The sequence below is a fragment of the Zonotrichia leucophrys genome, chromosome 2 (genome assembly GCF_028769735.1).
Source record: "Zonotrichia leucophrys gambelii isolate GWCS_2022_RI chromosome 2, RI_Zleu_2.0, whole genome shotgun sequence".
NCBI lineage: Eukaryota > Metazoa > Chordata > Aves > Passeriformes > Passerellidae > Zonotrichia > Zonotrichia leucophrys.
Window position 1 is genome coordinate 33184524 of NC_088171.1, and position 25382 is coordinate 33209905.

At 38.6% G+C, this 25382-nt stretch overlaps 1 protein-coding gene across 3 annotated transcripts; it reads right to left on the minus strand.

Annotated features, from left to right (window-relative positions):
* Positions 1 to 24172, minus strand: TRA2A (transformer 2 alpha homolog). Of its 3 annotated transcripts, none has more exons than XM_064704480.1 (8): positions 23952 to 24172; positions 14925 to 15058; positions 13230 to 13389; positions 10636 to 10824; positions 2468 to 2583; positions 1929 to 2036; positions 1162 to 1229; positions 1 to 982 (listed from the first exon to the last, which is right to left on the minus strand). In XM_064704480.1, exons 1-8 carry the CDS (start codon positions 23985 to 23987, stop codon positions 972 to 974), a joined length of 822 nt encoding a protein of 273 aa, XP_064560550.1. In that variant the 5' UTR covers positions 23988 to 24172; the 3' UTR covers positions 1 to 971. The 3 variants fall into 3 exon arrangements, with proteins under 3 accessions (XP_064560550.1, XP_064560548.1, XP_064560549.1); XM_064704478.1 differs by having other exon boundaries at positions 13230 to 13395; XM_064704479.1 differs by having other exon boundaries at positions 1929 to 2033; positions 13230 to 13395; positions 23952 to 24168.
* Positions 24173 to 25382: the final 1210 nt, after the last annotated feature.

The window sequence follows — 25382 nt, forward strand, 5'->3', positions numbered from 1 at the left end:
TTATCAGTGGACTTAACTTTTATTGAGGGGGAAACAAAAATGTTTACACATAGCTGTAGGTTTTTCCATCCATACTTCCAAAAGTTCAAAAAGGACTGGAAACAAAACTTGCTCCATCATTATTTCAATACCACAAAGTTGGCCACTTTTTCTTTCATGAACAGCAAATTATATAACTAATTGCTATGTTCAATAAATATTTTTCTCTTGCACCAATTAAGAGGAAATATTCAATGAAGTACCACAAAGACCCCAGGAATTTAACAATTTCAATTTTAACTGTTATCCACTGCGTAGCAATCCAGAAACTTTTTTCTATAAAACACACAGCCTTAATTTTGAGTGTACAGGGATCTATTCTCCCAGTCAGTCAAATACCAAACTCTGATCTAGCTCAAATAGTCTACTTTCAAAGCAACTACTTGACAAAAAAAAAAATTTAAAAATCCTCTGGTTCAGGGCTATCTAAGCAAATTTATCATTACAGAAAAGACTCAAAGTCATTACTTGTTTATCAAAGTAATAGGTAAACATTTTAACAGAAAGATTAACAAGTTACTTGGAAATGCAGGTTTATGTTAAAGTATCCGAGTGTGTATACTACATATGACATGCAAGCTTTAAAAATATCAATGCTCTCTTCTGATTAGTCAGGAGTCCAACTGTTTTAGAAATAAAATAGGAATGACTTCCAAAATGTATCAGCACTTTGGGGTTTTCTATTTTTTTGCTCAAGATGTTTTACTACACAAAAACTACAACAATTACAATATTTAAGAGTATTACAATAAGAAGGGGTGGAAAATAGGAATACTTCAACTGAAAATATGTATATTCTAAATGAACCAAAGACTTGTGAAAGAGCTGGAAGGAGGACAAGAAAGGGAAAATCGAAGGGAAAGCAGTAGGGAGGCTAAAGATCTGAACTTTGTATTTAAAAATCAAGTCCTCAACTGTAACTCTTCTGATCTTCAGTAGCGCCCTGGAAAAAACAAAAGATGACACAATTACTAATTACACCATCATAAACTAACTGTACACATTTTCTCAACTTAACTGTGTCCAGCTTTTTTTGCTTTCACATTCAGAATTCCCATTGATCAATTCATATAACAATGTTTATGTCAGCCAGATCCTGTTTATTCACTTGTATTTACTTACTTGGACTATAGGAACGGGATCTTGATCGCGATCGGTATCGACTATAATAAGGCGATGGTGATCGTCTCCTTTAAAGGAAATTAAAAAAGAAACCAAACAACATCCATTATGAAAGGAGCCTTATTCACATCACTTCTACAGAACAGAACCACTTCCTTAGCACTGAAAGACTTGGCCTGCATGAATGATTTCTGCTTTATTTGGCTGTGGCTTATGGTTATTTAACAAATGCTTTTATATTTCTCTATTTGATGTGTTTAAACTCTAAGATATTCCCAGACAAAGAATTTAATAAACTCTCACTAGCCTTACAAACACATAAAGTGCTTTCCCAGATGCCTACAATTCTTGTTGAACAACATTCTCTGAAACCAGATAACTTTCAAAACAGCAAGATGGTTATGAAATGTCAAGCATTAAAAATCCCATCTACAAATAATCCCTTTTTAAACAGCAGTGTGTATCAGCTGTCCCTGATTCTATATACAGCATAGAAAAATAAGTTCCCTTTTTATCTGTCCACTTGATTCCTGGGATACATGCTCTACACCTCCTTAACATAGCAAAATTAACCCCTTGCCCAACAGAAAAACCCAATTACATAAAACACTGAAGATTCTGACTACTTCAGTCCCATAAAACCCAAGGGAATGAGGCTCTAACACATAACAGACATGTATGCAGAATATTGCTACAAACTGAGTATGTTTTGTCATCTGACTTTCCAACAAATCCACTGTTACAGAAATGAAATAAAGATAAGGTACCTGTATCTGTAGTCATATTCTTCATATCTGTCATATCCTCTGTCATACCCCCTATCATAGTATGAGTCCCGGCGACGACCCGCTCCACCGCCACCACCTCCTCCACTGCTATTAGGGGAAAAGAAAAAACAAAAACAAAACCCCCTTCATATATCTAGTCTTCATCTTGAGTTAAATTATTAGATAGATAAATATAAATTATTTAAAATATTTTTTAAGTGGTCTTGTAGTAAATCAGATGCTTAAGACTGTATCACAAAAATATACTACAAAGAAGTTAAATAAAAACATGTTCAAAATCTCTCAGAAAAACGAGGGATTTGGTGTTAATTCCCATCAAAGTCAAAGGCAAATGGGCACCTTAGTATTTCAGCAGGCTAAGGATACATTAATTGATCATGCTGAATATTATTTTTTATTAACAGGTCCTTCAATATTTCTACAAATCAAGATACAATAAACAACAGTAGGATTAAGAGGTGTATGTTAGTAATTTCTTCAACCAGAATCTAGCATTAGTTTAAATCCACTGAACTCACTGTGTTGGCCTGCCCATGTAGATGCCTGGGGTGGGTGTATGTGCTCTTTTGGTGATTGAATAATCCACTCGAATCCTCCTGCCATCCAGCTCCATTCCATTTGCATGCTCCATTGCCTGCAGGAGAGACAAGCAACAGGGATGTGACATCTGCAAGTAAAAGACCTACTGGTAACTATGGAAGGCTATGTACAAACACATTATTTTCCACCAGAAAAACAAGCCCGGAACTGGTCTTGTTTAGAGTGGTTACTAGTGCCCCACTGTGGCGACTGGCTCATCTCCTGTCCCCATGCCTGTGTGCCGGTGGTGTTACAGGGCTGCACTGGGGGGCCGAACTAATGCGATTCTCAATCCTGCTTAAGGGAGCACAGGCTAACCACTAACACAGCCACTCTCCCTAGACTTTATCTTCTACCCATCTGAAAGGCAAACTGAAAGTCAAACCAGCTTTTTTCTGAAAGCTGCATCTTTCCCAGCACCGTCTCTGCCCCAGAGGGGACGGGCGGATTCAAAAGCTCTGCAAAACAGTGGCTTCCTGTAGGGTGCATATGGCCGGATTACTGCTCGTCGGCTGCCATTTCATGCTCTCCCAGCCTCCTGCCATCTCCCTTACAAGGACCTACTTCAGCAGAGCTTAGTAAAATGGCGGGTTCAGCCTACATGGATACCTAATTACAACCTTCCTCCCCACTCCCTCTCACAATAGAGCTCGCTTAAGGGATACACACAAGGCTCTGCGCTCAGAACTGCCCGCAGCCCCTGCACGCACTCGCTGGGTGTTCCAGCCCCAGCTCCACCACTCTGAGAATCAATACAATGGCCTTTCACAAACTCAAACCATCAAAGTATGTTATTCAAAGGAGCACAGTGAACTTTTGAGACTTACATTCATGCAAAAATAACCTAAAACCCCAAACCCCAACAAATCCACAATTAATTTTAAAAGCTAATGATGGACTTGATTTTTTTTTTAAATTTGCTTTTTGAATTTTAATAGCTTTTGTTATCTGCTATAGAATCCCTGAAATACCAATACACACCACTTGCTTCTCAACACTAAGCACAGCACTTAGTCCAATACACATTATTTTAATTTTTCATGTCTGGAGAAGAGACACTGTTACAATCTTGAGTTAAAGAACATAACCACTTTGCTATTTTTTTTATCTACAAAAAACAAGACACAACCTCAAAACATGAAGGTGGCTCTAAACAGAGAACTTTTTTTCTTCTTTTTAATAATGAAGCATTTATTCAAAAATTTCAACTCTAACAAGAGCCTCATTGAACTTACACACCAATTGTAAAGGAGATACAGAAACCTGATATCCATATGATTTAACTGCTGTGTCCAAACTGGAGGCGACTGATGATCACTGATGTATTTATTGAGAGTTAGTATTTTAGTAACGCTGTTTGTGTCCATACTATATCGCCACCTAGTGATTTGTGTTCCTGTACAAACCTAACTACATTTAGCCAACTGCAAGGCACAGCAAAGAGCATTTCAAGTCTTTCAATATACACTCAGGTATATTTTGTGACTAAAACACATTCCTCAGCTTGAGTCTTCTAGCCTTAACACCTTTTTTTTCCCCACAAGGATGATATAAATGAAAATAAATCTGTGCGTGCATAAGCCTAACAATGAAGGCTGCAAATATCTGGCTGAAAAATTACCTTTGTGATGAAACACATCTTTCTGGAAATGCAGTAAATTTAATTGTAAGAAATTTTCTGCAGCATGGCATTTTCAAATCCAGTCAACAACTTTCAGAATAATAAGCTTAGCTGACAAGAAGTCACCCTAAATCCAGAACATCTGGCGTGTTTGTCTTATTCAGTTAAGCCAACAAACACCTCTTCCAGAGGAAGAATTCTTTGACAGAGGGAGCAGTATAGAGAAGACCAACATACCAGCAAGAGAAATGAAGAATTAATTTTGAGAGCTGGCTGTTTGTTTTAGAAATACCAGGAAATGTGTTACATTTCAGTGTATAAAGATCATGGTTACCAGACTGCACAGAACTCCTGACACCCTGGTCATAATTTCTAATGTCTGACCAAATATTAAAACATTTTCCTTTTACAGCTGTTAGGTTTAATTGCCAACTAAAAAAATTTAAAATAGAGAAAATCTTTAATAGATAGACAAAAACAATAAAGCCTCATAGTTCTGACTGCATCCCCAAACAGAAAGGCCAAAACCTACAATTAATAGTATAGATCACTCATAAATTCAGTAATTAGCAACTGGAAATTGCTTCTAAAGAGAAGATTCTCTGCACCACTCTTAACTGCACACCTCAGGTCTCTGAAGTCAAGTACTTACATTAGTACTGACATTATTAGGTAAGGACTGCTGCAAGATGACAAAAAGCCCTCTCTGAAAACCTGTGTTCATGTAACTGATACAACAGTATTTATTTTGTATGAAGGTTGGAAATATATGCAAGTGATCCTAATCACTGCCACTTCTGTGCTTTATTGAAAGTTAAAGTAGTTTACAAGAAAGTTTTGGGGTTTCACAAAATTTTCTTACTGCATGTCATACTCAAAACAAATTTCACTTTCCTTTTCTTGATGGTTTTGGGTGTGCATGACTGCCGTGTTAAGAATATTTCAGTGTCAAAGAGAAAAAATTGCATATTCTCTCTAAAAACACCAGATTCTCAAATACTGTTCAATAAATTCTCAAATACTGTTTAAAATGATGAAATGAAACTTTAAAAAGAAAAAAATCAAATTATATTAGATTTTAAGACACACAATACCCTCTTAGCAGTCTTTAAACAGTCAATCTATTTTTATTACAACCTAGATTATTTTCCAAATATCTGAATGTTGTTAAAAGATGTGCATGGCTTTTGCAAGAGGACAGTAAGCAAGAACACAGCATTCCTATAAACATCTAATAATAATTCTAGTTGCAAATTCTATCAAAAACTTGATTTTTGTAGGCTAGAATACACACCTACATGTTTGCAGTCAGAACACCGAACTAGGACTGGGAATGGCATAGGTTCAATCTTGGATCACATTTTTAAAGTTTTGGAGTTTTAAACCTTCAGCAGACTATCCATAAGAAGAAAACGGATTATCTATAAGGTGTTAATTTCACCAAATGGGCAGTTCCTGAACTACAGTATCATCTCCAGTGGCTCAAAAAAGTCAGAAAGCAATAAATTTAAGAAAGATTTCAAGGTCATTTGATATTTAATGCAATATATACTGTTTTCTACATGTATGACCAATTAGGTAGATAGAGTAAAACAAGTTTGGAAATTAAATGCGCAAACTTACATGGGTGGCTGGTATTAGTTTTTATTAGTTATTAAAAAATTAAGGTAACTGTTTCAATAACTTTCAATCACTATGAAGTTAACAACATACAGACTGAATATGCTTAAATAGCCAAACACAAGCAGTTTATATTGTGACTTATTTTAAAAATATGTTCTCACAACTTAAAAATAACCTCACAAAGTACTGCCTTTTCTTTTCCTCACTGTAGTTTTGGGGGTTTCTTTGTTTGTTTTTTACTTGAAGATCTTGTCCACTGCATTTAATGACACTGAAAAAAACATCATCTCCATTCCATCACAGGTACAGCAAGGGATGAAAGACACAATGGATTAGATTCCCCCCTCCAGTAATTGATTACTCATTCACTTCTGGATTTACTGAGAACTGAAAAAAATTCTGAAAAAAAAAATCTGATGGAATTAACAAAGAAACTTATCTTTTTACACTTGCTGCAGTCTGCCACGTTCAATTCAAGTATCCATTTCACTTTCAAACAACATTCAGTTTACATTCTCTACTTTGAGATTTCAATGACAACTTTTAAACATATACAATTATGAGCTTCAGCATTGATGGATTCAATGTATTATTTTTAAAGCATACTTTAGAGCTTCACAGTCAAGAGAAACAGGATTTTAGAGAACCAGAATGAAGAACTGGATGTTCCTGCAAGTATTAGCAACTTCATGGTATTTCAGAGTCTCCAGAAGTCTGTAACTTGTAATTCCAAACATCTGAGACCTTCTAGTGCTCTTTTCTGGTATATCAAGGGTTGTTTTTGATACCACGAACAATACTTAAACCATTTCTTCAACAAGCCATGGGAGTTTTGTTCAATAACATTGGTTCTAAGCTAGTCTGCTTGCACCACACATTTTATGTTTTTCAAGCTGAACTGATAAACTCCATTATTATTCTGGTTTTTGACAACTGAATGATGTTACTGGTTTGTGTTGATTGTTAATGAACAGCACTTCAGAAAAAGGTTCTGAAAAGAAGCTCAAAACTTTTTGAAGAACATCTAACTAGCATTAGAAAATTCCATATTGCCAACAGCTGCTGTAGCTGATGCTTCTTAGATGAGTTCCTCCTACAGACAGTACATTCATAGTAGCCTCAGTTTAAACAACTAACACTTCACAGTCTGAGCTACTGAGAAGCTGGTTTAGCAGCATATGACATCCCTGGTAACTGTAGTAAGAACCACGTCCCTAGAACAGCCAGCACTTTTCACTCATGATTTTATCAACTTACTGTTAAGTAAGACCCTGACACAATCAACTCCTCCATCAACCTATTTTTTTCTCATCCTAGTACACAGAAGTTAATAATCCTCTTAAACACAGGAGGAAAGTCCTTATGTGATGGGCAGATGAATATCCTCTATGATTTTGTGAAAACATTGCAAAACAATATTACAACACTGAAGACTACGTAAGAGAGTGTGAGAAACAAGTCTTGAACAGATGTTTACAGATATTGCCCTTTGCATGGTGCACACACAAAGGACTTGCACATTCTGAGGACTTGGAAAAGGGTGGCTAAGACAAGACACTGCACCACCTAAGGCAAAAAAGCAATACTAAATATTTTTAAAAAACCAACAACTTCTTGAAATAAAATGACTTTACAATAAATTAAACCCACTATATACCCATTCTAAAAACAGGCACATAATGACAAAAGCTTTTCAAACAGGCTTTGAACAAGCTGACAGACAAGAACATTGGCACAGCAAATCCTCAGGTTCCCATACAATCATTAGACATTCATCAGTTGTTTCCTAGACATCCATCAGTCCTTGACATTTACTGTCTGCTATCACACTTTGAACTGAAGACAGTGTCCACAGCATCTTCAATATGGATCAAAACCTAAGAATCCAGTCGAGTGTTATTTTGCAAACACTATGCAATAAAAGACATCTGATGGAAATGGAACCTTCTGTCTGATCATGAAGTTTCATCTTAACCTTGGCAGGGTTTCAAACTGAATAGAACATATTCTATAAGAAATCTCCTGGACTGGACACATGCTTTGAAAACTTCTTTCTCAGTCTTGTTGTAGTGGAATGTCTGAAGCTACTGTGATGCTTTGGCAGCTTCTCTGTGTAGTAGTTATCAAAAGCTAAGCTTCTGTTCCTCTTTATAATCAAGATGCTCATGGAACAGCTAACAACAAGGCTGCTATGGTGTCATAATCTGAAATTTTAAAACAGTTAAAGTAAAAATACACTTTAAAACTGCCCCTTCTGTATTTTTAGGACACTGAGAAGTATCACCTTTAAGAAATGCTATTTTACATTGTCTTTGGAGTTCCAATACATCGATCTAGTTGACAACTTAAAATGTCTTTACCACCATATGGCCACTGCACAACTTGGTTTCAGAATCACGACTCACAGCAACACTTTAACTAGTTCAATAACTGATCCAGTTTGTAAAAGTGGTAGGATGACAAAGATCCTGAGGGATTTTTAGCTGCACGAGAATCCATGCACAACTGACAGTAATTAATCTTTAAGTTATGAAAGCTTAAACATAACTACTCACAATTAATTTGATGTAAAATTTTAGTATTACCTGTATTTCAGAGCAGGTCTGCTGAGAAGCTTCCCTATGCTAGCCTTCCTGAAGGGCAATAGCAGAGACTATGAAAAATCCAACTTTAGATTCTCTAGAGTTCTACTCTCATTTAATCTATCTATCTTTATATGGGGTTGTAATTTAGTTCAATATATCATCTCTTTATTTAGATGTTTTGGATGTTGAAGGTTTGGGATTCTGGTTATGGTTTTTGGTTGGTTGGAATTTTAAAAATTATTATTATTTTTAAGAGGAGTTAGTTATTCAGAACAGAAGTAATTCAAGTGTCATTACCTTTAGTCTGAAAAGTTGAGTATGCATATCTTCCAAACACAGAATGCTACATTTCTTTCAGTGTTCTTCTACAGGGACTGCAGCAAAATTTCACACCTACAGCTGTCTAGCTATATGTCTGTATCTACTTACTTTATATATCTCCCCTTTTTCTACACCAGCTGCCACTTATTGTCATCTTCAAATCTGTCCTCAAGGTTCATGAAATAAGTCAAATAAACAAGTTTTGCTTCTGTCCTTCTTGCCAAAATATTTCAGTTATTTAAATTCCAGGTGTTGGGAGAGTTTGCATCCTTTCCCCCTTTTCAGGCTCCGATCCGTTGGAGAAAAGAAAAATGGGTTTAATTACATTCCAAATTATTTTGGTTCCTGCTTAAGGCCCTAATCTTTACTTCTGCATTTCTGAATGGAAGTAACATCTCTTTTTGCTTTCCTTTGCATTCCAGTTTCATAGCATCTGCCAAAACAGCTTTATGCTAAACAAATTACTTCATGCTATTTACATGGAACATTTTAAGAAATGCATGGTATCACGCATGACCATTGCCCGTGGCAACCAGGGAGAAAAACCTACCTCTAAGGACATATGAAGCTTTAAAAAAAATAAATAAATAAATAAAAGAAAAATAGCTGTACCAGCAGACAAGACTGGTACATGGATGTGCCAAGGAATACTGTGCAAATATTTCAGATGCAAAATGTTTTACAAAATAGCCACTTTTTCAAAATCCTAACAAATTCAGTGTGCAAAGAAATACAAGTCTAGAAGTCAGTACAGAGCAGGCCATCAAAGACAGATGGATATACAGCTATCCATCCCATTAATCTCTCGACCAACCTCTCCAACTGAGACTGCAGGAGAATACAGAAGGGACACTAAAGGAAGCTTGGTGTCCTTTTACTTACCTCTATAACTTGCAACAAACACACATATATACATCTACAAGACTACTCTTCCCATAAACTGATTCTGGATCATACCAGAAGTCAAACACAAGAACTTAGTTCAATCAAGTAATCTAAGTTTTCTTTCATTTAATTATCATCAAGGAGCAGCAGCATTCTTATTTTTCAACTCCTGATAGGTTCCAGAGCTGTCATCCTCCCTGCCTTCAATATCAAATGATCTATAAAGAGGAGTTGTATTTAATATCTCCTTATAAATAAAACCTGGCAAATGCACACAGAATCAAACAGCACATCTGCCCAAACCTATTAATCCATGAACAAGATGAAGTCTGTCCCAAAGAAAGAGATGCACACAATGCAGACCTTAAATAGTTTTTAGAGGGTGTCTTTACTTTTAATAGCAACTTTATCTACTAATTTCAGTAAACGTGGTAAAGTTCACAGTATCATTATAGGGGTAAAAAAAACTATTGCTTAATGTAAATTGTGGTGGCTCATAACACAGGCTGCTGTTCATATTCTTTGATTCTTTCCTTACAGATCCATTATACTAACAACTCAGTTTGGCTATTAACAGCTATCTGTTAAACAACCAGGAAAGCAACTGACCAAGGCACAAATCAAGACAAACCCCACTGTTTTTCAAATGTACAATAACATGCCTAAAAGGAGAAAATACACAAGGAATCACCAGAATTTTCATTCAGAAAACAATGTAAAACTTTAACTTCCAAAATGTCTCAGAAATACTTGGGATATAGAAGCCTTTAAGATTTATTTGCATTTTGAAGTAACAGACTAAAATCAAAGTCCAGAGCTCATTGGTGATTTAATATGATATTTAAGATATTGAGCATAAGCTTATGCTCAATATCTGCCCATGTACCTGAACTCAAATGCTTCATTTGTTTAGAACTGCCACATTGCTTGAACAAAGGATTTAAAATTAATCTCAGGGTGAGAATCTGCTAGTGAATACACACTCAAAAACCTGTTGTCTTTTTTTACAGACAGTTAATGAAGATAATGCATAAAGAGCACACCTGAAAAAAGTAGCAAAGCATGCATTTACCTCTTTAGAGTCATCAATTCTCTCAAAATAAACGAAAGCAAATCCTCTTGATCGTCCAGTCCGCTGATCATAAACCACATTGACACCAGTGAGAGGTCCGTAACGGGAGAAGACTTCACGTAAATCTCTCTCGGTAGTGTACAAACTGAGACCAAACACTCCAAGACAGGTATTAGGATCTGGATTAGCCTGGTAACACAAATGTTCAACTCCCATTAGTTTTCGTTTCTAAAAAATTATTAACATTTGAATATTCTTATATCCAAAAATTATCAATTATAAAAAATTTAATCTGAAGAAAACTAAACAGGTAATACACAGTTCAACACATTAACAGTTATCATTCTAATTGTAAGATTGTTTCAAAAAGCAACTACTTTCAATGGTTTTAATTTTAGAAAAAAGACCAGGACAAGTTTCTCATGTTGGTAAAAAACAGTTGATAAAAATTATCATTCTGATATACAGAAAAGCTACAGAACAAGAGGAACCCATGTTGCTAGTATTTCATATTTAAACGACCAAGGGGCAGACAGCACACACAAATCTGTGCTGCAGACAGGTCAGCCAGCCTGAACTGCCACCTTCAGCCCTCTTGCATGGTCATCACTATGAGTGCACAGTGCCTCCAGCTGCCCACACTGCACGGGAGCACTTGAGCTCCTCAGCACAGGCAATGAACTATAATCTAGCTCCGACTGAAACTTCCTCTGCCTCAGTATTTCCTATCCAATATACTGAAAGTCAATATTTACACTTGTAAGTTAATCTTTCCACTTGTAAACTGGATGAAAGGCACCTGATTCTTTCATCTAGAGAGCAACAACTGTTGAAGGCCAGTTCTGTGAAACTGTAATCCAACAGCATGCATATTTCTTTAGCACAAAACTCTTCACTCTCTATCATGATGTGGGATACTTAAAAAAAATTCACTTCATCTAGACAAAGTCGAATATGTAATAGTACAAGGTACAAGTTCTCTTTTAGGTTCAAAATTTCTTTACGTGCCAGAGAATTTGTATCTAATGCCAAATCCTCTGTAAGATTATTCTGATCAAAACGTTTTTCATGTTTTTCAGTTAGGTGTCTGGCACCTGTACTACCAGATGCAGCAATTTAAAACACCAGCAACAAGCACAGAGATTTATTGTTTCTGCCAAAATAACAACTGGAAGCTGACACAAATGAAAGTTGTATTTCAGTTTCAGTAAGTAATCTATGAATTATAATTTTTGCCTCAGTGCCTGCTTTTCAGCCTGATTCAAAGACTGAAAAGGTTTAGATCCTTTGTCATATTTTTTTGAGCACATTTGCCCAGGAACCTGTTGTGAAAATAAGATGCCTGCACTATTCATATATTTTAAGTTCCTTTCTTTCCATTTGTCAAAGCTCAAACTTCTGTTTTAAGACATGAATATTCTGCAATTCCACACTAAAGCGCTAAAGAGCACAAGACCTGGCAGTTTGTAACTCAAAAGTTTGAACTATACACACAAAGATATGTATTTTTTACTCCATATTTCAACAGCACTGGCAACTATACTAATTTTATTACTAAAATCCTGTAAGTATTAATCTGTCATTCAAATAATTGTTCAGGTAAATTCCTCCCCACATCCATATGTTTTTAACATCCCTCTTACACTTAAACTCCATGAATTCTTCCAAGGCAAGAGACTACTGAGATCAGTCTGCAGACCCTAAGTGCCAAGTGACAACTGCATCACCACTGGAAGGCCTAAAATGATTGTGGATGACTAAAGGGCAACTTCTGTATTAGGTTTTTGTACTGCCTCCCATCAACCCAGTATGCAAGCTCTCTCTACAACAAAAGAAGTGGCAAAATTGCTTTCCAATTCTCAACCCCAACCACTCTGCTGTTACAAAGAAGGACACAAGGAGAAATTTCGGAATGACAGGATTAGTATTTTAGATTTTGGTTGGTGTAGCTGTACTTCCTCCTGCTCATACAGAGACACCTCTCATCTATATTTTGAAAGACTTACTGCACCTTCTTTCCACAAATGTAAATTTTTCTAGTCTACTATAAAGATTTACTTATTACCTAATAACACAAGGCTTTACTTCAAGGTAAATCAAATGAAACAATCAGAAGCCTAAAATCACAAGCAATCTTCAACATATGCTCTATACGCAAATAAACACTTGGGAATTTCCTTCTGTGGATCCCTATGCCAATCTTATCAATACTTTCAGGTTGCCAGCATACACAGATGTGGTCTCATTTTTGTAAAGGTTATATACTTTTTTAACAACAACAACAAAAAAATCAGAACAGTTTAACTTCTAGAGCTCACTGAAGCCAAATGTCACCATACCTGCACATACTGACTTGCAATAGAATGTTTTTCAATTAAATTCTACAACTTCCCTGCCAGTTAGTTGCAGGCCCAAGAAGTAAGCGCTCACCTGTAAGGACAGAGATTGCTCCACACACAACCCCCACTCCCACCCAATCCCTGCATCCTCCAGTGACAGACGAGCAGGTCTAACTCAGCCTGCAGTAACCTGGGCTACCCTGATACAAGCAGCAATTGTTGTGTCGATACTCAGCCTTTCTGAACATGACATACTCTGCTGCCAGTGTGCCTTCTCCTGTTGGACATGGGCGAGTGACTGCGGCTCCTGCGCCGGCGGTACTCTGGTGTGTACGATCTGCTCCGAGAGCGTCGCCTATGGGAGTGAGAATGGGATCTGGAGCGGGTGTAACGTCTGTGCGAGTGTCTTCTGGACCTGGATCTTCGACAGAGAGAGAGCCTTCAGTCAGGGCAAAGGTGTATGGCCATCATTCATTGAACTCTAAACAGTACATTTTCTAGAGAAAAATCTTTTCTTAGATGGTGTCTACAATATTAAATCCATTTAGCTTCTTCTACCTTGCATACCTAAAGATTGCACAGATCTCTAATAACCTGCTTGGTAGCAGCATTTTTAACTCTTTGAGAGTACTTCTGACATACACTGAGGATTATATTCACAACAGCTTTCAGCAATTTCAGAGTTTAAACTTACACCAGCTTGGCTGTAACAACTGCACAGTGGCACAGAAACTAGATATGCCACACTGTAAAGTACTGTTTTGACTGAAAAATTGAAATATCTGGCAGGACTACAGTGCTGCAATATCTACAAGTAAAGTTTGTCTAGGCATGAAAATTACTCCAGACCAAAAAAAAAGCAAACCCCAAACATCTGCTCTAATCCTCAAACACTTCCCTGCAAATGCCTTGCTGATAATAAGCTGTTTAAAACAGGTAGGTAATCACCTGGCTAAACACTGCAAGAAATGAGTTGAACTTTGGCAATTCAGAGCACAGCAACCCTTTCAGTTGCTCTGGTATAAAGTGTATAGCTCGAGAAGATGTATTACTGATCTCTCCCAAGAACTGGGAAGGAGAGACAACGTTAAGACTATTCCTCTTTCCCCTCTAGTGCTACAAATGCTGTTTTCTGTTTTCTCTCGTGGTTGGTTAAAGAAAGATTCAGTAGCTTTCCCCATTTTCATCAATATGTTGCTAAAAGGGAATAGAGAAGACAGGTAGCATAAACCAGGTAATATTTATGGCATATTTAGAGAAAAAAGCCTAAGACATTTCTCTTCTGATCCATGCAAGCTCCATCAGACCTGAAAGCTCTAAAGCTTTACCTCCACACATCCATACTTGGGGTAGAGAACGACAGAGAAGACATGTGCAACATTGAAAAATGAATTTAAATATTAAAACTCTCAAAAATTAGGACCACACCCAATTTAAGACATAGTTTTTGATTATATTTTTAAAGCCTCCAATGAAAGAATGTCCAGAACATTCACAAACACTGTTTTCCAGTATTTCCAACAGTTAGACAGCTTACTCTTTTTATGTAACCCTGATGCCTTTGCACCAGGTCTCACTTGACTTTTTTTATCTCCACCCTAAAGGAGAGGGCCACACAGGAATTTCCCCATAAACAATTTCAGGAGAAGGAAGCAGCTTCACAAAATTGAAATGCAATCCATTCTCTATCTTCTGGAAAAGAGAAACCTACATATTTCAGCTGTGATTTCTACATTGCTACCCTTAATTATAGCATTTTCTCTATATGTACCCATGAAATCATTTCCCAACTTTTTCCACCTGTATGAGCACAAACAGGCAAATTAACACATCCCTGTTAATACGTCCCAAAAAGTTTGTAATTTTTACAGCAGGGGAAAAGAAACTTCACCAACCCACCAAAATAACAGCAGTAACACTGAGTTGACATGAATAACTTTCTGAACTTACCTTGATTTTGATCTTGACCTAGAGTGCGATTCAGAGTGTTTGGAAGCCCTCGATGGACTGCGAGATCCTGACCTGCTCTCTGATTTTACACGAGCAGGACTCCCAGCTGGAGATTTTGACTGGGAGCGAGACTCCTAACAAAAAAGACAGTATTAAAAATGGTATTGGTTGTGTAAATGCCTAACTCCTAACATTTAAAGTACAGTAATTCTATTATATTGATTGCTCCTGAAAAACAAATGGTTAGGCAATACCCTCCAAAACAAATTTCGTTTTGCTAACCCACTGTTAATATTGTATGCTTGCCTCAAATAGGTCCCTGCTTGAACCAGATCACCAATTCTCTATTAACTAAGTAATCATGCAAATTCATCTACAACTTGATCATACAGACACTGGAACATAAACCATACATTTACTTAACCTAGGACCCATTCATTCTTCCAGATTCTTTTAATTCTACTTCACTCTTGCTTTCTACTTTTCTTCATTCTTCATTGAGTTTTTCATTTTTCATACTTCGTGTATTCTTCCCCAATTCAAACAATTCATTATAGCCTTAAAAAAATATTCAAGTGCTTCTATCTGACCAATCTTCTGTTCAATTTTTTCCCCCATTCAATTTTAATTTTCTGATCTTTAATACTTTTCATTAGCCTTCTTTTATCTTGATTTATCTTCCACATTCTTGGAAAAAACTCTTCAATTTCTTCACGAACATTAACCTTAATGGAAAAAGAACATTTAGTATATTTAAGCACGTGGGGATTATAAAACTCTGCTGGAGTTCAGATGTTATCTACCAAATTGAAAAGCCAGCAGGTAAAGTGCAAGAAACTATTTTATAAAACAACTTTTTAAAAAAATTATCTTTAAAACTGTATAAGTGTCTATGTTCTAACAATAAGCTTACTGAGTTCTCAGTGTTTTACTACATTTGCAAAGCTACCCTCCTCCCCTCTGAGATTTTTTTGTAAGATACATAGATACACTAAAAACTAATTAGCACAAATATATTGAAGTGTTGATATCAGTGATTCCCCCCCCTAAAATAATAACTATGTGCTTCTCAGTATTAAATATCCCAAATTTTACTCCTACAGATTACTAAGACATTCAATTCAACAGAATGGCCAAAGATTTCCAGTCAAAACCTATCTGTGCACATACTTACTCACAAAACACATGCATATAGGTATAAGCAACATAAATTAATATTCTTCCTACTTTTTCTTCCTCATTGTTATCCTGTTTTCCTTATATAATCCATATAAACTAAGATGTAGAACCGTATAGTTAAAGCAATCCAATAGAAGTAAAAACAGGAGGGGTTTTTTTCTTGCATGGTAAGGCACACAAGAGAAAAACTAGGAAAACAAGCAAACAAAGAGCAGGTTAGGATTTCCTCATATTTTATAGTGTACAGCATTTCTAGGGAGCTTAGCTATAGAAACCCCTACAGAACAGTATGCTATATACATTTGTAACTTCACAAAATACTTAATGAAAAATGCATACCAAGTTCCCCTCCCACAGGTGTCACATTTCAGGATTATTTGCATGATTTCTCTGTCTGACTGTCTTCACAATTTTTTCTCTTTCTTACTCTACCCATGTCCACATTTGCAGTTTCTTTTGCAGTTAAAATTCTTCACTACCTTTGGCTGGGGTTCTTTTTCAAAGATGCTGTCTTCATATTTCCAGAGAGTAAATTCACCAGAAATAGAACCTGAGAAGCTCCTTACTAACAATTATTGCAGCCACACTACCATTCCCCTTTACCTCAATAAAAAGGACAAAGGACTCATGGAGAATGTCACCTACCAGGATGACAGGCACTGCCAAACTTTAATAATGAAGGCCAAATTCAAAGCTAGGCTGTGAACGGCGGACCATACAAGCCTTATGAGGACAGCTATGTACTGAGCTAACTACAGGACTTCACTGAAATAAATTATGTACATGCCTGTAAATATTACCAAATTCGGTGGCTTGACATTTGGAATTCACTGTTTGCAATAAACAAAAATTTCTCTTATAACCACTAACATTGTTTTTTTATCACCTCGCCTCTTTGTACTCTTCAAAGTCTGACAGCCTCTTAAATTCTTCTCTTTATAAGTCATCACTTGCAACAACTGCCAATTTCTCTGGGAACTATTTGTATTTCTCTCCCTAGTAAAAAATGATCAGTAATAAAGAAACACATTCAAAGTTACATCAGATTTTAAAAAACACCCTTGAATATAAAAGAAAGAATTCACCCTCCTCAGACACTCCTTCTTCATAAGGATACTGCATTGTCCATACTTTTTACATCTGAAAGATCAATTCTTGAACGAGAACTCTGGAAACTTGAACAAAAATACAACCCCCACCCCATCCCCTGATCTGCACAATCCACAAGTATTGGGAGGTGCCAAAAGTACCATGGACACAATTGCTCAAGTCAGCTTAGTGTTCTTAGCTATTCCACTGAAGCATCTTACAATACCACCCACAGAGTCTTTAATAATATCAGCTATGACACCAAATCTATGTAAAGTTGACAAAAGCAAATATTACATACTTCCAAATTAACCTACATGAAATTATCTGTTTAAGTCCCTTATGGGTTATATTCACAAATACACAACTTGAAAACTGCAGTGACAGAGGGGACCATGTAAATTCTCAGAGATTCTGAACTTCCTCAAGCAAGTAACTGTGGATATAAGCTGCAGCTGAAGAGAGATTACCTGAGAGCAGTTGCACACTGTCACTGGGAAGCAATTACATCTCATCTTCTAATGCTACATAGTTCACCCAGTTACAACTCCTACAATGCTTCTAAAGGAGACTAAGAGAACCACAATAACTTGCAAAAGTTTAAGGACTTAAGGATGATGCTGAGAATGTGCCTGGTAATATTTATATCAGCAAAACTACAGGCAGGGATTAAGGGATTCAGAGCTTCAAGGAATCACAAAGAGAGATTTTAAAGAATTTTTCTTCTCTACTTACCACTATAATTAAACAATTAGCAAGCTGTATATTAGTCTACACCACAGACCAACCCAATTGTTCTTCATGAACCACTTATATCCATTCTGCAATACATATGACAAAAGTACTCAACACTCTTAGTATGTCATCTTTAACATAAGAAAGCAGACAACTCTATTATCCCAATGCACTGAAATACCTCAATTTTGTACCAGCCTTAAAGCAACCCATGCATTCTCATCTCAGCTCTGTTATTACCACAGAAACTAAATATTGTGTAGGAGAGAAAAGACTAAAGTTGCACTTTGGATCATCAGCACCACTTTCTTATCTTTCTGTCCTAAAGACCCTGAGTCATTCAAGGGCCACAGATGAGACTCAGTGTAACCTCAGCTCCTCATCCCACCACCTTCCTACAGACAGCACCTATCTTAATGCCTTGGGCTTCATTGTGCAGCTGTCCAGTCACTACTTTCACCCTTGCAAACTTGTAGGCAGATAATTCACTATCCCCATGACAAACTAGCTAAATTTGCTGCCACTCGAGTCTGCAGGAAAAGAAACAGAACTTCATAATATTCTTCAGATCAGACTTCCCTTTCAAAATAAACCCTGCATCTGCCAATAACACTTTTCCAGGGAACACCTCTCCCCAAAACACCAAAAAACCCACCCACACAAAAAACCCCAAACACCCTCCCCCCTGCCAAAAGTAATTACAAAAAACCGAACTCAGTTGTAACAGTGTGCTTCTTCAGAATAAGATGTAGCGGTTTCCTCAAATACACACCAGGAAATGGGACTAATGATTCACCAAGAATTGGAACTTGGAGCCAAAATTGTAGACAAACACAAAAATAAAAAAAAATTGCAGATTCCTTTACTGATTCTCCGGATAAAATGCACAGCTAGAAGCATTTTAAGAGAGTACTGAGGAGTATTTTTAATCCTTGTTACCTTCTTTCATTCCCAGGAAGTAACACACCAAAGTGACATAGAAAGGATGTCTCCTCCACCCCCACTACTCCATGATCACATAAACCCCGACACCGAGTAACTCCCAACAACTTCAGCTGATCCATCTGAGCCAGGCATCAGTCAGTCCATGTATTTCATCCATAATGATAAAACTGCTTAACTGATCAAAAAGTTCTATCTAGCACTTAAATTCCTTGTGTCTTTCAAAAGAAATCCCACTTTCCAATGTCATTACTGTTTTAAAAGCATTTAAACACTTTTATGCAGAGGAGAATTGCACAAGTCTTGAAGAAGTATTCTTTCCATTTTCCACCCATCAAAAGAAGGTATGATAAAGAACATGGGGGGGAACCCACAACAAACAAAACAAACAAGTGACCAACTGATCCCTTTATCAAACCAACCAAACAAAATCTCATGTTCTTTCACACTGCTCTTCTGTCCTGAACTTGTCATGCCTTACCCTAACTCTCACCTTACAATTTCAGAGTGCAACTGAAAGGCTATGTCAACATTTAGAGTGAGATGCTAACTAAAAATAATGACATAAGTTTAAACTAAGCTTTCTATAGCAAAGCATAGAAAATGAAAAAAAACACCCAAAAATATTAAATCCCACAGAAATTTCAGGTGAAATTCAATTGACCTGGAGTGAAAAGAAAAGGATAGGAAAAGTGGTTGAGCAATACCATTTCCAAAAATCTTGTTAAAAACTCCTACATAAACTAAAAAAAATAAATTAAGTCAAACTCTATTAAAAGGGGACAGAAAAATATAAGCAGTCAAAAAAGAAACATGAATTTAGCAGCAGCCCACATTCACCGGATAAAACTGCTAAGCTAGTGACATCTCATTTATGAGGACAAGATAATATTTTGGCAGGAATCTACCAATCTTCCTTGAAACTCAAAAGAGAAGTTAAATCCTTTTTGTTTCATACTGTGATCTGTCACTATACTAAAAAAAAGGATCCCTTAATTAGCTAATCCTATATGACTATGACAATAGTACACATAATAAGCTTCTGCATAAAAAGTATCTTTTAAGTTGTTACCTAGAAGACATGGATATTTTACAAGTTACTAACATAAGCAAACTTTATGTATTTCGCAATGATCCCACTTATGAAAAGAAAGAAAAGGCTTCAGCAATAAACTTTTTGAAATTACAAGCTCATCTTCTCACTGAGGCTTGAAAATCACCTTTTCAGGGAGGGTTCTGTAGTCATTCCTCTACCACACACGGAAGACAGCAAAAAGAACGTGTTCAAAAGGAGTGGTTTGCCCAGCTGGCAAGGTCCAGAACAATGCAAAATTTATGAAGCTTGATTAAAACAACAAAAATGAAAAATCAGGCTTCCAGAAGAAAAACCTCACACACGCTGTCATTAGACACTGCAGGGTGATCCCAGCTCTCTCCGAGGGAATGCAGAACCCCTGAGCACCAGCAGTCCATTGTGCTCGTGTTGGAAAAGGTGTGGGAAGCAACATTCCTTCCTTTGCACAGAGGTGGCAGGCTGCCACTGCAGGAGAGAGAGGTGTAATACAATAGCTAAGCAAGCCCTTGGGGTTTTTTTTGCCAAAGAAATAATCTCAAAGCTGATCAGATGGGTAATTCCGTAGGTATCTAGGTATTTTGCATCCAAACTTCACGAGGCAAACATGAGGCACTTTCCCAGCTAAACTAACCCAAAAGCCACTTGTGTACCTATGAAATTTGCATCCTCCTTCAACAGGATGGGCCACGTGCAAAATCCTGCATTTCCTGAAGTGGTTTATTACATTACACTATTTATTCCACTGTAAGATCCTGCATACAGCAGGACCATTAGAAGGAAGCCAATCAATACAGAGTTGTAAAATGGAATTTTACCTTTGTTCTGATAAAAGGTTTTGCCTATTTAGACAAACAAAACATTAATACTGGAGAAAACTACTAAACTGTTAAGATTACAGAAATTAAATGTTACCAGAAGCTCAACAGAAAAAACTGATCAAAGTTTCAAGTGGAGCTACTGAAGTGCAGGTTTGTTCAGACTCCCTTCTGTCCATTGCTCTGGGAAACATCTAAAGTTGCACCACGGATTGAACACCAAATAAACAATAGCCTAATAAAAAAATAACAAAAAATATGAAAGGAAGTAAGAGTTGCCTGCCATATGACAGAAATAAAAGATAAAAAAACCTCATTTGTCTAATCTGCTCACAAAAAACATTCAATGGTGATAAAATACTTTGATGTTTCCAAAGCCAAGTCCCTGGATAAGAAACACAATTGAAAATCTTTTTTTATTCTTAATGTCCATAAACTTAGCTCTAGCACATCCACTGTATCTTTAATTCCTCTGCAAATTTCTTTCTATTAAATCACCTTGCTTGAGGAGGGGGCTTTCTTCTGTTCAACCAGCCACAGTCTTAACAAAGAACTTGCTTGAAACAAAGTTGAACTTGCTTGAAACAAGTTGAAACAAAATGACACAAAACCAGAGCAGACGTTGATTAGTCTGAGCATATTTGATAAATATGTGCTTTAAAACAAAGAGTCAATAAAGACGTGAGTTCAAGAAGGAAAAGCTCTACAATGATTTCACACAGAATACTTTAGAAATGGAAGTTTTAAAGAGTGCAAACTAAGCAATTTCATTGAAAGTTATTTCCATAATTACTAACAGCCTATTCAGATAAATTAATATGATTTTAAAATCATAAATAGAGGCAAAGCACATACAGTATGTTACTGTCGATAAAATTAGCATTTAAAACAATTCTGCTAATACTCAACTTTCACTGAAGTGCTTTTGGGACAACATGCATTTACACAGATGAAATATAAAAGACCTTAAACTAAACTTAAAACACCCTTACTCTTTCAGCATTCAGTTTTTAAAAACACATCACACTAATTAGCACTTAAACTGACAGGGGATGGAAGAATTGAAAGGGTACTCAGAATTCTTATTCGTGCCAAATTCCATGAAAACAAGTTCTTTACAAACTTTCTTCCAGTTTCTGCAGTTCTCTCTCTCAATGAAAACTTCTGCTTTCCTCTCAGTGCCCAGTGCCTGGATGTAGCAAACTGAAGCACCAGGACATGCAGTGTCTGACACAGTCCTGTCTAACTGGGAATAGCAGACTAAACACTACAGCCTCAAAGTTATAGCTACTTAATTTTATTAATGCCTCTGAGCACTTCCAATGGAAATGAAAAATAAAGCATTACTCTGAAATAGAATTCCTTATTTCAAGAATGTTAGTACCATCACAACGAAGCAGTATTACTGAAGAAAAAAAAACTAGAAAGGCTTACAAATGTTTTTCAGCAGAACCACAAAACTCCCAACTAGAAATCAATCAAGTACCTGCCATTATGCTCAGTTATGCCTTATTGATTGAGAATTTTCAGTGTAGGGAGCAAAAACAAACGAAGTTTTCCAAATGAAGACTCAACATAGTCAGCAGTTGTTTCCAACAGGTAAATTTTCCATCACAAAAAAAAAAAAAGAACAACTGATAAGCAGAAGTCACAGAAACTGCTACTGTAGGACTTTTCAGACTTCATGTTCTCTCAAAACATTTTACTTCTGCATCTGGGAGGAGGTGGTGTGCAGAAATGCTGAAAGTACAGAGCTACAACAGCTTTGTAACAAAAACAACAGACCCATCAAAGAGCCCAATACCGACGTTCTGACAACTAACCTAACTCAATTTCCTTCCTAACAATAACCCACACTGGGAATACACACAAGGAAATAATCCTTAAAGATACAAATCTTGACTGTAAAATGGGAGATTACTGTCATCTTAAAAAAGAGAAAAAAACAACCAAGCACCCTCACTGCTCAAGTTTCTGAAACTTAGCTGTTTCCCCTTCAGAGATCTGTTTATTTACCCCAATACTGCTTAGTTACACAGCCACCTTTTGTCCAAGCAATCAACACAAGGCAAGGTTTGTTTACCTCACGCGAGGAAGCAGCAGCAGTTACTGCATAGCTAGGGAAAGAACTTGCAGCCTATGGATTTTTTTTTAATCACCACAAAAATGGCAACAATAGTAATGCAAAAATAATTTGTGGAAGGTAATGCCGTTCTTGCAAGATTTTATTGCTTGTTTCCCCAGACAGTAGCTATGTATGTAACTGCAAGGCTGCTGTCACTGGATCATCAGTCACCGAGAGGATGCTCAGGTGTTCTTCTAAAAAATCTCTTAAAAGAACAAACAAAAAGAAAACCTCTGCAAAATTAAAAAAAAAAAAAAAGTAAATTGTGATGGAGGAGCACACATTTTGTTCCTGTTTCAAGCAGCTTCTAATCCCTGCTTGCCTTGATCATCACTAAAATAAAAAACCCCAAACCAAAACCACAAAAACAATAAAAATGGAAGGGACCTGTCACACGTGTACGTGAAAACCCGCAGCCATCAGAGGGAAGACACAGGCCTAACGAGGTTACAAAGCCACAGCAGCTCGTTGGAAGCCTTCAGCTGCACGATCGATGACTTTCAATGGTTTAATAACGACGGCCGGAGCTCCCCAGTGGCGGAGGGGGCCCGGCCCGAGGCAGCTCCCGGCCAGGAGACACCGCTCCCCTCGCACAAAAGGACCCGCGGCTCCCTCCTCTTTCGGGAGGGAGGAGGCCCCGGCGGCCCGGCCGGGGGAGCGGGAACGGGCAGGACAGCGACCCCCGGGCCCGGCGGCAATCAGGCAGCTCCGGACCGCGGGAAGGGAGCAGAGCAGCGGGGAGGAACCCCGGGGCTCCAGCAGCGCTGTCTGTACAGGATCAGCCTGCGCTGGCTGGGCAGGGGCCGGCCCGCAGCACCGGGAGCCGGCGCCCTCAGCCCGCCGGGGCGGTGGGAGCAGGGACCGTGTGAGGAGAGACGCGGGCAGCGGAGAGGGACGCGGGTCGTCACCCACGGCCCAGGCAAGCCTCGGGCGCCCGAAGGAGCCATTTTAGAGCCAAGCTGCGCTGCCCCCACCCCCGCTAGGCCCGAGGACGCCGAGTGCCGCCACCCACCGCCCCCGGGGCCGATCCCCCCCGCGACACGGCCCGCGCAGGGGAGGCCACTCACCCTCCCCTCGAAGTTGTTCTCCTCCACGTCGCTCATGTCGGCAGAGTCCTGGCCAAGGGGCTGGGGCAAAAGGGGGACGCTAGTCCCGATTAGCAACAACACCCACGGCCGCTGTTACCGCCACCGTTACCGCTATTGCCGCTATTACAGGCACTACCACCACAACCACCTCCCGCCCGCGCCTCCCGCACCGCCGCAAAATGGCGCCGCCGCGGCCGCTCCGTCTGCGCCCGGCACCGCGCTCGGGGCGGGGCCACGCCCGCCCCTCACAAAGGAGGCGACGAGCGCTGCGGGGAGACTCGCCGCGCATGCGCGCTCCGCCGGCGCGGGAGAGAGCGCGCTGCCTCGTGGCCCCGCCCCGGCCCGCCAGGTGCGCGGGTGTTGCTGCCGAAATGTGGAATCTGTAAACAAATGTTCTTAAGAAAGGATGTTCTTTGTGTCTGATATTTGTGAGCTTTCAAGCCTAATGAGTAAGAAGGGAGATTTAATCCCTGAAACAGGCAGCTGCCAAGCAAGCGGTGAGTGATGCGCCGGCGTTAGAAGGACAAATTAGCTGTCGGTAGAATTGCCTTGTCAAGGTTCAGGGCTGGATATGTTTCAGTGATATCCGACCTCGGGGGAGGGTAACAAAGCCTGGGAAGAAGGAGTTACCACTGATAGTGGACACAAAGAACGCAGAATTCACGGGCTACAAGAACATGCGGTAGAACTCCCGAGATAAGGAAGAAACTGTGCGGAAGCAGCCGTGACTGGGTAGAACGTAATTCCGGCAGGGGGAGATGTGTGACCGACTCACGGACCACCGACTCAAAGGAAGAGAAAGACTGAGCATGCGGGCTCATTAGCATCAGAAGCGAGAGAGTAATTAACCAATGGAAGATAGACTACTGATTAGTAAGAGAAGGAGGTAACTTGTAGTCGATGAACATTAGCGCTTTTGTTGCTAAAATGTATGGTATGATAGAGAGAAGTTTTGGGAATCGTCGTGAAGGTTTTGTGGATTTCTCACCCAGCAGCGCTCTCTGCGCAGAGCTGTCAATAAATCAAATACCTCGACTCTGTGTGTGGACTGGCCTCTTGCACACCGGCTGAAAGGAACTTATTTTGGGACAAGGCGGGGCACCCCTCCTGCACTCCACGCACCCAGGCCTTCTCCTCTCTGCTACGAAGACTGCTCCTTCACGCCATGAAAATTATCACCCTGTTCCTCAGTCCCTTATCTTCCACCTCCCCCAGCACGTTCTCCGGGGTTCTGCTCCCGCGGTGCAAGGAAGAACATTTATATGAATGTGTTTATGCAACCCTATGAATTTGTGTGGGTCTGTGTCATCAGGGATGTTGTGTTATGGTAAGAGGATATTTAATATGCAAGGCTGGGGGGCTGCTTTTGTTGTACACACATGAAGGTAAAGTCACAGGATCCAGTCTTGT